At 46.4% G+C, this 18,972-nt stretch overlaps 1 protein-coding gene across 3 annotated transcripts in view; it reads left to right on the top strand.

Moving 5' to 3' along the window:
* The window catches only part of PEX5L (peroxisomal biogenesis factor 5 like), a 104,048-nt gene that overhangs the window by 10,902 nt on the left and 74,174 nt on the right, over positions 1-18,972 (top strand). For all 3 annotated transcript variants that reach the window (XM_085899253.1, XM_085899254.1, XM_085899255.1), the window contains 2 exons: positions 2,006-2,041; positions 2,208-2,334. In XM_085899253.1, coding sequence (XP_085755379.1) covers positions 2,006-2,041; positions 2,208-2,334 — 163 coding nt within the window. The remainder of the gene's footprint in view (positions 1-2,005; positions 2,042-2,207; positions 2,335-18,972) is intronic.

The following is an 18,972-nucleotide window of genomic DNA, read 5'->3' as shown; positions in this document are numbered from 1 at the left end:
ACAGCCACGCTCCAACCCTCAGACAACAACAACAACGCCAACAGCCACGACCTTTACCTTCACAACTCAATCCCGCAAACATCGCATCACCGCCATTCCCAAACGGCACCATAACCATCAACCCTCACCACCGAAAACCCTCCCACCTTCACCTCTATCCTTCTACGTCCATTCCTGCACCACCTGTGACCACTGAACGTCGGGCTGTCTCGGGCCCGTTCAGCCATTGGTGCCGAACGCACCGAGCCGCGAGCGCAAATGGCGGCCTTTCCGAGGGGAAAACTCGGATCAGAAACGCTTCACGCCCACTTCTCCTCCGTCCAATTAGCGAGCGCGAGGCGGCTTGGCCCCGCCTCCAGGCGCGTGTGTGTGAAGTCGATATATGCAAATTCTAGGATCAGGAGAGGTTCACGCCCCCGTTTCCTCCGACCAATGGGCGAGCGTGGCTCTGCCCCCGAGGTCATTCTGATCCGAATATTTGCATATTAGCTGCTCCTGCCCGCCTATAAGAAGGCGAGCGCAAGGCGAATGAGTCAGTCGGGTGAGAAAGAGTCATCGGGGGAGTCGGGTGAGAAAGAGTCATCGGGGGAGTCGGGTGAGGAGAGTGTGGAACGGAGAAGAGTTGCAGAGAGTCGGGCGAGGGAGACCGGTGGAACTGCAGGCAAGGGAGCTCGGGTCCGAGGCAAGAAGGACGGCGGTCGGCAACGAGGTTGCGGTGTGGGATCGCTCGTCGCGGGACCCAAGCCAGCCAGCCACTCCCTCCCCCAGGGCATCAACAATTTCCCCTTTCCCCCGCGCTGAGATAGTGCAAAAGGGGCCCCGTTTCTCCCCCACCCCAAACGTGGTGCCAACAAGCACGCCAGAGGCCCGGAGTCGGGGCACAGCGGCGCGGACACTTTGCGGCTTGCCCGCCAACGCGTCGCGAGGACGTGGGTAAGACCTCCCCGGTCTCCCGGACCTGGCCGCTCCTCTAGGTCCCGCACACATTTGGTCTACGGGCCAGTCTGCCTCCTTCTCTGTGAGGGTGGCTTCTTTCTTTTGCTTTTGTGTAAATGTGTGTTGGCGCCGTCTGTGAAGTAAAACGGTATAAGTGTTGCCGTGTATCCGCATTAGTCTGTTGTATTTCATTTGCTTTATGTGCATTACTGTATGACTGTAAATACGTGCCTTACGTGCTTTTCCGTGTGCTGCGGAATAAAAATGCTTGCTTGTTGAACTGTGCCCGTTTCGCTTCGTCTTTTCTCTATTGACTCTCCATCCTGCTTCACGTAAGGGGTTCGTAGTGGGTGCAACATCCCGGTAATTAATCTGAACCGTCCAGGCCGACGATAACACCGCTCGGTTATCACTGTAGCACGGAACGGACCGCTTAAGCGGTTCGTGTCTGGAGTCGGCCTGTGGCGTGGTACGATCGCCCGGTCGACCATCCGCGTGGGTACTTAGGTAGGTCGAGTTTGGCGAACAACCCTATCCTACGCGGGTGGGCAATTGGCACGATCGTGGTGGGGTTAAACCCCCACCCGTGACTAGCTCCCGACGTTGTTCCGAGAGGGTCACGACTGAATTGTCCGTCCTGTGGGCGACGTGCCGCGATTCGAGTTACGTGGCCGTTCGCACGCCGGCGAGCGCGAATTCGCAACAATATCACTGTTTTTTCCCCCCATCACACCTGAACTTGCTAGTGTAAAACGGGGCACAAATGTATTGGCATCGTAATTCATTGCATTACTACTTCCAACACCATGTCAGTTACATAGGCATTTATGAATAATATTTGCCTTTTTGCAAAAAAAAATGCAATTGGTATTTTGTCTTCTGGCTTATTATAATGTCAACAGCAAACATTTGTAATGAGAGAAACGATGATTATTGTTCAAGTTGGTCTACAAATAAAAGTGTACCACTTGTGGTGATTGTTATTGTTGAAAAATACTTGAGGTTTGTCCAATGTGCTTTTCTGCCATTTAACCAAATCTCCCTTCCTTTACCTCCTACCCACAATCAGGTTTCCAAGCCGTTGGATCAGAGTAGCGAAGTGGAGGTAAAGATCAGAAACTGTGTTTTTATTTATATTTCAGATTATAATCATCATCTTGGTAATTTGTTAAAATGTTTGTTTAGATTGAATAGTCAAAATCCCTTGAAGCTGAGATCTTTCTAATTTGCTTTTTCAATTTATTTTCGCTCTTCCTACATCCTCTTGCAAGCTGGTGAATGAGTTTTTGCAGCGCCATAATGGTCTGCAAACGGCTCCACCCCACTCCTTTCGCATGGATGCTCTTCTTGCTGAGATGCAGGAAATTGATGGAGCTGGGCCATTGCATGGTTCGCAAGGCAAGTTTTAGTATGTGCATGTCATTCCACCATATATGATGCTGTGTGAACTGAGTGCTATGATGTGTGGCAGCAAGCGGAAAGCCAGTGAACAAGTAAGCAACCTGGTGGGCAATTTAACCTCCTGGGCACAACCCCTCTGAGTGCAGTCTTTGACCCCCTTCAAGGAGTCAAGGGTCCAGGGCCTTGTGGGCAGAGCCACATGGCTGGCTACAATCAAAAAAAGCCCAACAACGATGGTTATTGCAGCATACACCCCTGAAATTGGATTGTAAAAAGAGAAATGAATGGATACACACCCGCTCTCATAAACTTAGGATTAAGCCAGTGTGGACACAAAGTAGCTGGAATGTGCCAAAAATATAATGCTTGTGATGAAGAAGATCCTAAACTTACCATGAGGCAGAGCCCTGCTCCAGCACAAAACAAAATAAGTGCTTACCTCAACAACACAGTAAGAACTCCTTGCTGTGTTGTTGTTGAACTCCTTGATATCAACAACACTGAAAATTACAGTGGTACAACAACACAGTGTAAGAGAGGAGATCGTCTAAACTGGAAAGCATACCACATGCATAAGGCATGGGCACTTGATGGTAAAGGAAAACTTTTTTGAGGTTTTAATGATGAACGAAATTTTTTACATAAATCTTCAAATTTGGAGACTATACCATTAGATCACATTGGCTTGCATCTTGGATGCACTGATACAGTACTTGGAATAAAATGATTAAATTAATTTGAGCAGGAAAACCTTGTAATAGGCAAAGCATCAAAAATGAAAATAGACTCGAACAGCAACACAGGTGCTTGAAAGCAAAACATCATACATTAGAAATACTAATACACTGGTACAGGTAGGAAAGGGCCAGGAAATCTGCCAAAAATTAATACACAAGGCAAGTTGATCAGCTGTTTCTGTAAAATATGGCGAATCCTGAAAACACAACTCTTCCAAAGAAACAAAATTTGAGGCTGTAAACCAGCGAGCAATTTCATTCTTCCAATACAGCTGCAGCGTAGTAACAAGTCACAAAGAGAATTCAAGACTGGACACCAAAACGACTAAACTTATCGCTGTTCACAAAATATAAGTCGGTGCATCACAAATCACATGGCTGGTGTTGGCTTAGTGGTTAGGGTGGTGGCTTGGGATCCAGGGTCCTGAGTTCAAGCCCCGTTGGCTGCTGAATTAACACCAGGGGGTTGACTCAGCCTGTCATCCTTACGAGGTCGGTGAAATGAGTACCAGTGGACTGGTCCCGGTGTATGCCCCGGTTAGAATAGGTGTACCATATCCCTGTGTGTCGTAAGAGGCGACCAGGGTTGGCGTCAGGAAGGGCATCCGGCCATAAAACATTGCCTCAAGAAAAAGCCAAACCCCTGGGAAAAATGCAGGGAAAAATGGCTGTAAAAACGGTGCATCACAAATCACAAGACTACCTGCTGAGACATATAGCAGTTTGCCAAATGGAACGTGGAGTTTATCACTTGTCAAAAATTAAATGAGGAGTATGAGACCTCATGCCAGTGTCAGTCTGCATCGGCAGACAAATCGAATAGTAGTGTAACGGTCATGGTTCTTCAAGACCAACAAGCCGATGAAAGTGTGATGGACAAGAGATCTCCACATCCACCTGTATAATTTGGGTGTGAATCGGTTTCTCGGACACAAATGTACCAACAGCTGAGCGGAGCTTTGTCAAATAGCTGAGCGGAGCTTTGTCAGCATTTCGCTCATGGTGGCACTTAAATGTGCTGATCCAAATTGCCTAACGGGTTTATTTCCAATTCTCTATGTGCTGTGGAGTTGTTTTCCCGATGACCACACAATTTTCATCAAAACCAGGGTTTTTTGTTTTTTAACACAAATATTGGGCTTGGAAGAAGAAGAAGGCATGGCCGCATAAGCAGCAATCAAATTATCAAATGAATCATAACACTTCATGCCTTCGGAACCATGACAGAACTTAATAATTTGCCTTAGCGCATTCATTCAGGGTGATGAGCCGGATACAGAGAGAAGACAAGATAGGCAAGAGAAAACCTATTCTGTGTGGCAATGCTCACCACGCGGTGGATGCCATTGCGGCCTCACGGCACCATGTGGTGTCTCCCCAGCCATACTCACTGCGCACCAATGTACTGCGAAGGACCAGTTGGGAAACACAGCATGTCTTTTGTTGATCCATTCATGTGTGTCACTAATTAGATGACCAGGCATTTGGCTACTGTTAGACATCATTGTCCACTGTGCCCACAATGTTATGGGGTACGGGACCCACAAAGACAAAGCACACGGCATGCTTTATCTTTACAGGCACTTTGTTTCAGCAGATCTCTTCTGGATACTATCATAAAGTCTCCTTTTCACTGCCCGGCTGGTGGTCTCTCAACTGGTCAGGCCTCTCCCTCAAGAGTTTAGCCTTAATTCTCAATCACTCCAATGTAGGAGTGATTTTAAATTATTTTTGACTTTGATAGGAGGAAAAAACACGGGGTAAACTTCCTGCGTCAGAATGCAGTGGTGTTTGGTGGAGTGGTGTTGAGGTGCTGTCCACCAGACGGTGGTCTCCTTGGGTTAACCTGAGGCGGTCCCTTCGGGTGGGTGCCTGGAATGTCCTATTCCTAAGAGAGGATGATCACCTGTCTCTGTTATCATCTGATATCAAGTGTTTGAACATTGGTATTGCAGCACTCTGTGAGGTTCAGAGACCGGATAGTGGCGAGATCATGGTGGGTGGTTACACCTGCTGTTGGTCTGGTCGCTCTGATGGTTACCATGCCTAAGAAGTTGCTCTAGCTGTGTCCAATAAGCTGACACCCATGATAATTGAGGAAACACTGGTCAACGAGAGTATTATGAGACTAAGGATTCGTCACTCCTTGAGTGTTGTTTCCCTTGTCTCTGTATATGCTCCAACTGAGGCGAGTTATCTCACGGTGAAGGACGCATTCTATGCCACACTTGAGTCTGTGGTTGATGATTTTTCCAGACAAGATACTCTTTTAGTCTTGGGTTCGCCACCATCCGCTTGAGCACCAGTGCCCAGAGCAGTCAAGCTTTACACCAAAGAGATAAACGATTGACCGTATCCTTGCTCTTCAGGTCCTCACCGAACGCAGACGAGAGTTTTGGCAGGGGCTGCTTGCAGCCGATATTGATCTCTGCAACGTGTTTGATTCAGTGAATCGGGATGCCCTCTGGAGGATTCTTGGTCTTCATGGGGTTCTTCCAAAACTGATCAATCTGATGTCTGAGCTATACTCTGGTACTGAGAGTGCTGTGAGATGTGGTGGTTCCATATCTGACTTATTTCCAGTTGTTACTACAGTTCGTCAGCGCTTCAGCGCTTTCAGTCTGAGTTTTCAGGTCTTTGGTGCTTCCAGTCTTGCTCTATGGATGTGAGACTTGTACTATGACCAGGGATCTGAGATGGAGACTTAACTCCTTGGGTACCAGGTCTCCACGGAGAATCCTTGGCTATCACTGGTCGGACTTTGTGTTCAACAAGCAGTTGCTGTGAGAGACTCAGATGAGATTTGTTATCTGTGTAGTCAGTGAGTGTCAGCTGCGGCTGTATGGACATGGCTCGTTTTTCCTGACGCTGATCCTGCTCACCAGATTTTCTCAGCAAGGGAGCCTCGTGAGTGGAGGAGGCCAATGGGCTGACCACGTGCCTCATGGTTGTAGCAGGTTGATCAGCATCTCAAGGTGATGGGGATGGGCCAGGAGTATGCCTGGAGGGTAGCCAGACAGAAGCCACTGGAGTACCGGTGGAAAGTGGACACAGCGACGCACTTCTCTGGCAGATTGCGCCCATATCTGGTCTGATCTGGCTCCAATATAGCATCCATCCAAGCCTTACCTCAGCAAGTCTCTTCCGGAGTGCTGCTGCTCAGGCTCCTTTTCATTACCCATCTGGTGGTCCATTAGCCCACAGACTGGTCCTGTCCCCCTGGCCTTAGCCGTACATCGCTCATATGCAGAACTCATCTGAGACCTCAACGCCCACTGACGTCTCGGAATGTGATTGCGGCCTGCTAGAACTCGTTGAATGACTGCGGTCTGCTCGATGACAATGACCAATATGAATTTCAAGTCGCCATTTGAAAGGCCGAGGCTGTGGAGCATGTGTGCTGATTCCAGCACACAAACTCTGTGCCAATTCATCATAATATTGGAAACTCATGGTGGTTCATCTGCTCTGGACCACCTTTAACCAAGTTCCTAACCTCAGCAATGTGGTCGTGCTTCCTTTTCTTCTCTTGCTCAGCAGGCACCCTGAGAGTGTCTCATTTCCGTAAATGTTGAGAACCACAGGTTTCCTGTCCCTAGATGCGATAATATCCTGCTTTTGGATACCTGCCGAAGTGGGGATCCGAGGTTCCTCGACTGATACAAACCCATGCTGCCGGAGTTTGACTGCACACAAATCGTGACATATAATCATTTTGCTTAATCCTGGCATTGTAGGTCCTGATGCATGCCTGGGAAATGAGAGAGAGTTTCTTTTGCATGACAACCCATCACATTAAGGATCCGCTTCGTGACTGCCAATGGCGACTCTCTATTTGGAAGGGAGAAAATTATCCCGAACCTTAAACGAGTCTATAAATGCACAATCTGATTGCAAGTGGGAGGGTCCTCATACCCAGCTCTGTGGCTTGGGTACCTTAGCCGCTGCAACCAGGCCTCTACCATTGAATGCTCCATGTTACAGTTTGTCTCTAATTCTATCTGCCTGTGAGGCACATTTTGGACACTCCCTCCTGTACTGCAGGCTGCACGTGTTTCTGCTCCTCACCTCGTCACCCAAACTCGTCCCTAAAATGACCTTAATGTCAGGACTATCCAACTGCTCCAGTCCTCGGAACTGCTTCTCTCACAAGATGGGAATCTCCATCCTAAACTGGGGTAACCCCAGTTTAGGCCACAGAGGCCACTGGAGTACCGGTGGAAAGTGGATGCAGCGATGCACTTCTCCAGCACATTGCGCCCATACCTGGTCTGATCTGGCTCCAATATAGCATCCATCCAAGCCGTACCTCGGCAAGTCTCTCCCGGAGTGCTGCTGCTCAGGCTCCTTTTCATTACCCATCCAGTGGTCCATTAGCCCACAGACTGGTCCTGTTCCCCTGGCCTTAGCCGTACATCGCTCATATGCAGCACTCATCCGAGACCTAAATGCCCACTGACGTCTCAGCATGTGATTGCGGCCTGTCTGCCATTGCGGACAAGAAACGTGTGCCATGACGTTTCCGAACATGAAAATAGCAACAAGTGTGTCTTTTGGCAACCTGAGCCATGATCTGACATGGTGGTGTACTTGCACATCCAAATTGTGAAGGGTTCCCGTTCTGGCAACCCTTAGCACAAGCCGCTACTGGAGCTTTGGCATAAGGTGCTCGTTCAGAAAGAATAGTCTTTGCTGCGGCTACAGCAGAGAGTGAGGATGTCTGTGCCTGTTTGTGGTGAGGATGTTGAGGTCATGGAGGGATTCACTTACCTTGGCAGTGATATTCATGGCTCTGCTGGCTGTGAGTCAGAGGTCAATAGATGTCTGGGTCAGGTCTGGGGAGTCATGGATTCACTGGATCATGGGGTGGGGCACTGCCGGTACCTGTGAGGGAGGACGAAAGTCCGAGACTTCAGGTCCTTGGTGCTTCCATTCTTGCTCTATGGATGCGAGACTTGGACTCTGACCAAGGATCTGAGATGGAGACTTAATTCCTTTGGTACCAGGTCTCTTCGGAGAATCCTTGGCTCTCGCTGGTCAGACTTTGTGTCCAACAAGCGGTTGCTGAGAGAGACTCGGATGAGATTTGTTACCTGCATAGTCCGTGAGCGTCAGTTGCGGCTGTATGGACATGTGTCTCGTTTTCCTGACGCTGATCCTGCTCACCAGATTCTCTCAGCGAGGGAGTCTGTAAGTGGAGGAGGCCAATGGGCCGACCACGTGCCTCGTGGTTGCAGCAGGTTGACCGGCATCTCAAGGAGATGGGGATGGGCCTGGCATCTGCTTGGGGGATGGCCAGACGGAGGCCCCCGGAGTACCAGCGGAAAGTGGACGCAGCGACGCGCTACTCTGGTGCATGCTCCCATACCTGACCTGACAGCAGAGCTTTCTTCAGGTTATTCAATCCATCCTTGATGATGGCCCCTTGGGAATTATCATAAGGATATAAAAAAGAAAGTGTTTTGTTTGTGTGTTTGTTCCTTTATGCATTCGAACCCTGCAGGAGCCAGTGTAATCAAACTTTGCATCGCCTCTTCTTTCATCCAGAGAAAGGTCGAGGGCTATGTTTGGATAAAACAAAACAATAAATTAAAAGAAAACATAATTGGCCGACAGGCCTCGATCGGATCTTTTGCTAATACACTGCCTGCATTTTTTTTTTTCCTCAGAAGCGATCGAGTAATATGTATTGTGAAGATCGTATGTTGAGGTTGTCGTGATTTGTTGTCAACACATTTAATTATCATCATGTTTAAATGTGTGCCTGTTATTAAAAAGATTGTTTTACACAGGTTTATTGTAGCACTTCCATGTTCAGGCCTCAAGCGAATATGTTATTTACACTGCCGCGATTGAGTAATATGTAGGCCGATTGTGAATAATATGTTTGTCATATAATACGAGTATATGCAAGCTAATAACGGAAACTGTGTTCCCTTGGTACGTTTCTCCCCTACTTCTAATCTTACCCTTCTCTCTGCAGTCCGTCTCTTGCTTTTTTTAACTTTAATCTCCCGCATCATGAAGGTTGGCACGGGAAGATTCCTGCCGGAGCACTTCTGGTCTGGAACTCCCAAGGGAACACTTCTGTTAAGAAATATCTTAACCTACTTACTTACATTATAAATACTGCCACATGGGAATTATAAATACTGCCACCCCTGATTAGCAGAAAAAAATCAGGTGCAAAGAGAATGGCTGTCTTCAGTCACTTGAGACTCAAGAGCAGACACAGGCTCAGCTTGAGGATCAACGTGAAAGGCAAGCAGCCTCCATGTCAGTATGTGGGGCATTCTTAGAAGGTGAAGCATTTCAATACAAGTCCAAGAACATATTGCAACACCCAAGATTGGTAATTCATCCAAAACCATGAGGCCAACATTCCCCAATTTGGCATCCAGGTAATATTTTAATACATGTTGAATTTCCCTGGGCAATGCTGGGTGCTGCAGCTCGTTGTAAATAAAGAAGGGTTTTGTAACCAGTTGAGGGCCTAGAAAGCGTGAACAGAGGTTTGGGAGTAAAATGGCAGGTAATGTGAATGGACTATGGGTCCAACTTGTGAATGGACTTGGCAAATATTTACAAGGGTATAATTCTGATTGATGGATTTGGAATATGGATAGTGATTTGAAGACTGATAGAAAGAAGATTTTTTTTTTTCTTTCTTTCTTTCGTGTGGTCCGATTGTCAGTCATTCAAGATGTAAACCCAGCAGATCTCAGCCGTTCTTAGGCCTGGTGATCAAGCTTTGCAGGAGTGTTCCAACCTCCTACCACCGAGTGGATGGGACACACCTCCACCAAGTGTTCTGCAATTTGGGGTTCTCCACAATCACAGCTTGCTGTGTGAGCCAGGTTCCAGATATACATGCCAGCCTTAAAGCGTCCAATGCCTGTTCGCAGTCTGTTCAGGTGGCACCACTCCTTTCTTGGAATTCTGCAGCCAGCTGGAGAGATGGAAATGGGTGGCAGGTGCTGCAGTCTGCCTTCAGATTGGCTCCTTTTCCACCCTTTCCACTCACCTTTTCCATTCTGGAGCCACTGTTTTCTGCTCTCTGAACTATCAGCCTTGATGTAAGACTGGGCTGCCCTGTTGAAAGGTTTCTGATGCTTGAGTCATTGAGTTTGCATTGGTTCATACATATTGTTGTAGAGGGGATGAACTTCAGAGTGAAAAGCTTTGAGTGTAGCATGTCTGGTTGCTGCTTCTCGCCTTAGGTGGTGAGACGGGATGCTAGCGAGGAGAGGTAGGTGGTGGGTGCATGTCGGTCTGAGGTAGTCATTGATGACTCGGGGCAGAATTGAGCTGGACATCCACTTTCCTTGTGTGCATGCTTCTACCCCAAGCAGCAACGCATGCACCTGCTGAGACGTGCACCAATGCCAGTGTGGTGGAGTGTAGGGTTATGAAATCTGCTCCCCAGTCATGATCTGATAATTTCCTTCACAGGTTGACCCTTTGCTACCATTTTTCCAACCACATCCTCAGCATGGTTGTGGAAAGTAAGGGCCCTGTCCAACTTAATACCAAGGCAGGTCAGTGTGTTGGTAAAAGTAATTTGAGTACCATTCAATCAAACTTGTGGTAGTCTATTGGCATCCTTATTGCTCAGGTGAAAAGCTGAGTGGGTGGTCTTCTGCACATTAAGACGGTAATATGGTAATAGTTGTTCATTGTGCTAATAGTTTATCAGTAATAGCCATTTATGGTAATAGTTGTTCATTGTGTAAATATCACACGACAAGGCCTGCTCCACAACCTGAAAAAAAAATACCTGAATACGTTGAAAAGTATCGGACAGAGCAAGAACAGAGCCTTGGGGTACACCATTCTTAAGGGTCCTGGTCTGGCTGGGTCGTCCGTTTATCAGCACGCAAAAACAGCAGTTGAAGATTATCTCATTGATGACTTGTACTATGCATCTTTCTTGAAGAGCATTATTTATCTTGAGAAACAGGCTGTGGTCTGCCTATGACATACAATGTCATAGGGAGATGAGGGATCAATCATGAGTGCACATTTTGTGTTTGCATCAAAAGCATCCTCAATATGGTCTGTAACAGCCAGCACCTGATCTTCTGTGCTCCTGTGTTTCCTGAAACCTGCTTGTTCATCCTGAAACCTGCTTGTTCATTCAGGTGACCCTGAACACTATCCTGTTCAGGGTGACCCTTTCAAACAATTTAAAGTGAACTGACAGGAACAAGATCGGGCAGTAGCTCTTTGGGTCATTTTTCGGTTTGTTGGACTTGGGGATAGCTACATGAGTTGTCTTCCAGCCCAGTAGTATGGTTCACCGTGTCATGCTGTGGGAATTGCGTGCCAAAAGTGATTTTATTGTTTAAATGCCATCTATAGGGTGTTAATAAACAGAAAAACTTGGGTGGCAATTTTACTTTTGGGAATTTGGGTTTTTGTGGGGGCTTAAACGGGGGTACCGTCATTTCGCAGTTTATCGCCCGAAATGAAAGCGCTAATATTGTTATAACTATTTTTATCTTTTAAAATATTAATAGGAAAATTATGAAAAAAATAAGGTCTTCCTCATCTCATCATTCATTTATGTACCAAATATTTAGTTGATATCCTGAATAATTATTGATGTATTAACAAATATATTATTTGTACATGCAGAGTATGTGAACCACGATATCCACCTTCTCTGAACCAGGTTAAGATTTTGTCCATTTCAGCACCTTTGATTGTCTCCTACTATAAACAAGTCTAACTTAATATATGTACAATAAATGAATGCTAGGCCTAATCGATGATAGTAACGTAGCAATATTTTATGAAGTATGTTCTTCCCAGATAAGTATCCAATGCAGAAATAAGTCATCCGTGACTAGAAGATTTTAACAACCTCAGCACCAGTTAGTGTCAGGAATTGCCTTTCCTTTGCTACATTATTTAGGCATATACTGTGATATTTACACGATATGATTGTGTATGTTTATATATATATATATATATATATATATATATATATATATATATATATATATATATATATATATATATATATGAAAAAAACGACAAATGTATTGTTACGAATTCTGGCTTGCCTGGCGTGCGATCGGCCGCGTAACTCCAATGGCAGCCGTGTCGCCCACCGGACGGACAATTCAGTCATGACCCTCCTTGGAACTACTGCCAGGCGCCAGTCACGGGTGGGGGTTTAACCTCACCACAACCCAGTCCACATTCTACCCGCGCAAAATAGGGTGAATCGCCGAAAGTCGATATACCTAAATACCCGCGCGGGTAACCTACAGAGGGGTTGCACCACGCCGCAGGTCGGCTTAGGACACGAACCGCTTAAGCGGTTCGTTCCGTACTACAGGGATAACCGAGCGGTGTTATCGCCGACCTCGACGGTTCAGTGATTCTTCTTTACTCGGGTGTTCAAACCCCACTACCAATTATTCCACAAAGTAAGATGGCACTTTCAAACAGGGAAAGGACGCAACGAACGGAAAACAGTTCAACAAGCACATTTATTATTTACACACACGCAAGGGCAGTCATGCAATATGTACAGCCAAAGAAATGCAATAAAAAGCAATACCACCGAATAAATCAAGGATTTATTTACAAGCACAGACACTTAAGCAGTTCTACTTGGCAGATGGCGCCACACCATGCATACAAAAATAAAAGGGAAAGAAAGGACCTCCCTTTCGTGGCCAGTGAACCCTCTCCGGCACTCTCCTCGTCCGGACGCGCAGGTCCACCACAGGCTGTACTGCGGCGCCTCCAGTCCTCGTCTCCACCAACAGGCCGCACGCCGGACCACGAGCGCAGGACCGAGAGAGGGAGACAGAGAGCTCAAGCAACGAGAGCTCATGGACCAAGACGAAGCGTTCAACCAAGAAGAACAAGAAGACAGAAGAACCTGAACCAAGAAGCGCATGAACCAAGAAACGCATGAACCAAGAAGACCCAGAAGAGGCAAGAAGCGAGAAGAGAGAGCTCCGCGTGCGGTCCGCCCTTTATAGCACGGGGCTCCGCCCTTCGCCCCACCCCGTTTTCGGCTCCGCCTCCCTTCAAGAAGTTCCCGAAAAGGGGCGTTCCCTCACTCCGACCGCCTCACGCCGTGCATCCACCAATCGGAAGCGAGCTGCCCTGCCCCCTTCCCTTCACACCAAGCGCGGGGAAAATAGGTGGGAAAAAAACCCCACAGGCTCACAGGAGCTTTTGTCCTGCCAATCCTTCTCGAACGGTTTCCGACGCGGAAACCGTCCTACCGTGGTCCGTAAAGGATGGCGTTCATAAGCGGGCGTAGTGGCGAAGATGGTGGTGATTGTTGTGGTGGTGGTGTGAGCGTGGTTGTCGTTGTGGCGTAGTTGGTGGTGGCGGTTGTTTGCGTGGAGCTTTGTTGCAATGGTGGCTCAAAATAACGATAGATAAAGAAAAACCCTATCTCAAAGAGTCGCATCCCGGCAAAACGTGAAGAAATCCCTTTAAACAACGGTGGGGACCTATCTGCACATAAACTTAGCGTCATAACTGATCTGAGGACCTTTATGGTGTATTGCAAATTTCCACAGCCGTAACAGTATTATATGATAAAACATGTAATATTCATGACATGACTTCATAGCACTGATACAAATAAAGGAAATAATCATCACACATTCATACCAGCTTTTACCACCAGTAATTACTCCACTCAACATCTAGATGAATACTAACAATAGACTAAATGAATGTAGAATCTTAAATGAATCTTATTGGGTCATTTGCTGATCTTAATACATTGGCTAACTGATTGGCTACATGTCATCTTCGTCACAAATACTGTAGTCATTCACGTTTCCATAGTCGGTGCATTTGCATAATGCTGTGCATGGCAAGCGATTTTTATGGCATGAACAGTTCACTTTCTCTTTGCACGCACCTTTGCATCCACATCTAACTAGTTCAAGTACTACACGTGGTGCTGGCTTTTCGAGACATTGTACTGGTATAAGGTTTTTGTCGTCATTTAGTTTCCATCCATTGCCCTCTGGGAGCAGGTTCTTTGGCCTTGGTTCTTGGTAGGTTTTGTCTCTGGACATCAGGTTGGCATGCTGTATGTGAGGTTTCAGAGTGCTTCGCGTCAGTGGAAGCTTTTCACCCTCCAAATTCTTGACCTTGAACAGCTCCCATCGAAGATCTGGCAATGTGACGCACAAACTTTTGCCGGAGTATACACTGCAGACGAACGTCTCGACATTGACAACATCAGCTTCAGGAAGACTGTCTGGACATCAAAGATCTGGAAAGTCTTGATAATCTTGCTGCTTGAAGGTAGTTGCAGGAACTTGGTTATCCACGCTTTCTTCGATATACTGAAGAACTTTCCACCCCAATCCGCGCCAGTGAAGTTGTGCAGTCCTATCAAAGCCTTTGACTTCTCCGTTCCAACCGCAGTGCACCTCTCTTTGATGTCAATTGTCTGGAAGAATTTCGCTCTGCCAGTCAACATCTTCAATTGTCCTGGGATGGTGTGGTTGGCAACAAGATCTAACAACAACAAGAACACATGTGTCTGGGGACCACACATACATGTCTCGCGTTGACGTTCCTTGTCTTGCTGCATCGATGACATGAAGCGGGATCTGTGTGTCAGCTTCCTCGTGATTGTGAGTGGACATATTCTGACTGATGATGTTGTTTGCATCGGTGGATGCTGATGACCCATACACAACAACAAGCCCTTTGTTACTCCCAGAGAAATGTTTCAGCAATCGTTTCCCAAGAAATTCTGTGAGCTGGGACTTGGTGTCTACATGAGATAGCAGAAGCTTCAAAGGAACATTGCGTATGTTCATCGCGTCTTGTATTATGAACTTCACTGGTTGTGCTGAGCCTGCTCGCTTGGAACGTGTTTTTTCTTTCATAGATCCCGTTATATAGCGGTCAAAGATGATTCGTCCTTCACTGTACAAATTCATCATGTTGTCTATTCTCTTGACAAATGCATCAGCTAGGTCACTAATTGTGTGCATCACTGGAAGCTTCTTCATACCCTGTACGACCGCTTGTCCATCAATGATGATGACCCTTTCTCTGGCGAACCTGGATTCCATCAACCCCAACTCATCATCGTCAACAGAGTAACTTGTTGGGTGCAGACCGACATAATCCTTGATGGATTCTGGATGTTCTTCTACGCCCTCTGTGGTACCCTCCATTCCGTCATCGTTGGTGAGAGCAACGATTTCAGTTGGTACCTCTTGGATGCGTGGTGTAGTGTTGTCTGATCCAGTTATTGGTGGTGTATATGACTCTATTTCCTTCATGAACGAGCTCTTGTCACTCGGGATCAGCAGTGTCCCATCTGTTGCAAAGAGGGAACGAGGGGTGACCGCCATTTCAAAGTTTCCGATTGTGTCTCCCAATTTGTCTACTAGTTGTGGTCGAGACTGTTGAATTACTAGGAAGCGAGCTAGTAACTGGTGATCTTCACGAAGCTTCACAACTTTGTGTCCAACTCCATAGCTTGTCTTCTTCACACATGTGCTGTGTGTCTTCAGCTTCTTCTTCTCAATTCTCTCCCATATTGAAACGGGAGAAGCATCTACAGGTCTGTCAGCCACAAACTGTTCATATTGATTCGTCCCTTTCAAGTCTCTGTCCAGGATATCGCTTTTCACACTTTCAGGTACAGCCATCATTGACCCAATGTTCACCAACTGCATGTCAGTGGCGAATGGGTTCGTTTTGCAATGTTCTTCAAGGCCATGTTTCATTTTATCCACATTTGTAGCGAACTGCTGGGCTATTGTTCCTAATAATTGATAATGTTCTTGTTGAGTTGCATCAGTGGTCAAAGTGTAGTGGTGTCGGAAATCACTGACAATACGGGTCAACTCTGGTGTTGTCAGCAGGAAGCGAGTCAGTGCAGACACATTTTGCGTCATTCCTGTGATCCCTCCCACTACCTTGAGTCTTCGGATTTCTTGTTCGAGGGTTTGATCCACAAACAGGTTGCAGAACGGTGTTCCTGTATTCTTGACACAGAAGTCACCATCTTTAAGTGCATTCCATGTGTCAGGGTCCTCTGTCTTCAGTGCATTCATTTGAGCCAAATGAAATGGCATCAGTCTGGCATACTTGTACAGGTCGTGCACAAAGAAATACTTGACCTGATTGTCAAGGGCGGCCAAATATTCTTCCCAGTCACCTTGTCTGCACGCTCCGATTAAGTGTAGTAGGCACTCGACTTGATGCACATAATTCATGAGGAATTTACCAACTTCTCCATCGTTTGATGTTGTCATCTTCTCGTCGATAGTCTCAGTGTAGCTTGCACATATGTTGTCAAAGACTGTGGTGCTTTCTTTCTTTCGACTGTGCAGAAATTCTCAGAGCTGTTGGCACTGTTCTGCAATGACTGAGGTGTCATCAGGATCAATCTGCTCGTACTTCATGACGTAGCTTGCCAAGGCATTTACTGTGTGGTACTCGATACCCTGCGTGAATGCTTTCGCACCATAGATGTGCCGCAGTGTTGTTGGAGAATAGATGCCCTTTTCGATGGCGACCGTGTCAAGACCGCTGCCAACAATGTACTTTCCTAGTGCATGCAGGGCTGCAAAACATATGTGGAGCTCCCCTGCACGTAGAACCCAATTGGTGTTCCCCTCTGATTCTTGGATCTTCACTGCTCTCTCATCGAGATCAAGGTCGAGAGTGATAACAGTTTTTCTGTCAGGACCCATCACAACAGCAGATATATTCTGTGTCAGTGAAAAGACGGTATATAGTGTCGCATAATCCGTTGGAGCCTGTCAAAAGAGTGGTGCAACAACTTCACTGTGTGTCTTTGTTGACTTGCAATCTTTGAGTTGCAGAAGCAAGGAATTTGTTGCAGACCAAGTAGGCATGAGAGACTGCTGAGGTGGATGTTTGTTCAGTCTACTGGTCGGCCAAGATGCTTGTTGGTGGTCATTCATCGCTGGCATTGTTGTGTCCTCATTGCTGTCATCTTCCACAACCGGATAACGGTCTTCTGTCAAAGTACCTCCTGCTGTGTGGTCGTCAAAGCTTGTGTTGGTGTTGATGGTGACATCTTCACTGTTACATTGGACAGTGTTGTTGCCTAGATGCCAAGCAAGCATCCAAGAGCGGTCCATTGTGGCGTATCTCTTCAGAAGTCCAGAGTTCGCGTTGACCTTGTAGGTATCAAACTTGGTACCTTTGGGATGATCTGAGGGTCTTCAAGGTACACTACATCCTGCCTTACTGGTGTTACTTTGTCCGGTATTATGAGTGGCTGGCTCACCACTTCACCTTCATCTGTGTCTTCTTGATTCATGACGACCACTGTTCTGTGCAATGTATTCTGTCCATCGCACGTGTCTTCCAGGAAGTCGATGTTGTCTATGGCAAAGAAGACTGATTTGCCCTTCTTGACAAATGTCGGTATGCAATATCCACCACTCCACACTCCACTCTCTTCTCGATGTTGAGGACACTGCTGTAGCTTGTTCCAAGATGTAGGTCTGACAGGAAGTTGACAAGCTGTTTGCTGCATATTTTGTTGTGTACAGAGAGTGCCAAGCCAATGTTCAGCGGTGTCTCTGTGTGCGACACAAATCCAACATCGGACTTCGGCTTATGGCGAACTTGCTTGACGCTCTTTACATTTTGCACAAGTACTTGTGATACAATGCTGACGGTGTTCTTTATGGCTCCATCCCGCTTACCAGAAACAGAGTGTGCATTTGTGCCAAAGAGTAGCTGCTTCAGAAAGAAAGCTACCATTCGTGGATTTTCAAACGACATGTTACCAGTGAAGTGCCACTTATATTTGCAATTCAACAACTCATCACGAAGAAACTTAGTAACTCTAACAATGTCGCTAAGTGTTTTCCCCCGAATCTTGGGGTACTACTTTACCAACAGCAACTGAAAGGGTTTTACTATTGATGATATACTCACTTTCATTGAGTCGATGGGGCCTGACAAATTCAGCAGTACTGATATTTTCTGTTATCAAACTTTTTAGGTGGCGTTTGAAGTCGGAGCTATCCACACTAACACCATGTTCAGTCAAAGTTGACAGATACTCATAATTAACATCATTCATACTTAGAACAGCACCAGACGAGAGCGAACATTTGACTGCATTTACAATTTCATTGTCACACATATGCTTGGTGATATTATCATCGACCCCAGTACAATCAAATCTGAAAGAATAGCATTGGCGTTCAACATTTCGTAAACAATCTCTGTGATACCACATTTAATTTGCAGCGGCATCACCAACTTCAAGCAACAGTGACAGGTTTGCTCGGACTTTGTCATCACGTGTCTTCGTTTTTATGTCCAGAAAGCGGGTCCTCATCGTATCTGTCAGGACAAGATGCAACTCTCCATCTGTCGGATTATCACAGAGAAAAGCACAGGACTTGGTCTTTGGCTCCATTGGGTGACACCTGCGAACACGTCTGACAGAATCCTCATCATGTGCCAAGGATGGACGTCCGAGTTGAGCTGGTCGCATTTGTGATTCACTGGATGATGTTTCACAAAATCTTTTTTCGGCTCTCTCCAGCATACCTTTGTGCACTACGAGTTTGTAACATTCTTTGTGGTAATGGATGTTTTCCGTATCAGATGCAGACAACTTTGACAGATTTTCAGCCAGAGGTGCATACTGCGTTTCTCCATACTGTGCTCGCTTCTCGGCAAAGTTCTTTATGTTACCAATAGAATCTGATGTAACATTCAGTACACCTTCCGCTTGCCTTTATCGCAAATGATGCAGGTGAGTGAGTTCATTATCACGTCCGTTATAGTTGAATATCAACAGGCCTTGCTTCGAAACGGGTGAACTTCTTCATAAGTGCATATCTACATAAACTTCATAAGGAAATACATAAACTTCAATAATTATTTC

The sequence above is a fragment of the Eptatretus burgeri genome, chromosome 10 (assembly GCF_056783735.1).
Source record: "Eptatretus burgeri isolate ZD-2024b chromosome 10, Ebu_testis_v1, whole genome shotgun sequence".
NCBI classification, from domain to species: domain Eukaryota; kingdom Metazoa; phylum Chordata; class Myxini; order Myxiniformes; family Myxinidae; genus Eptatretus; species Eptatretus burgeri.
This window is presented reverse-complemented; position numbering and strand designations above follow the sequence as displayed.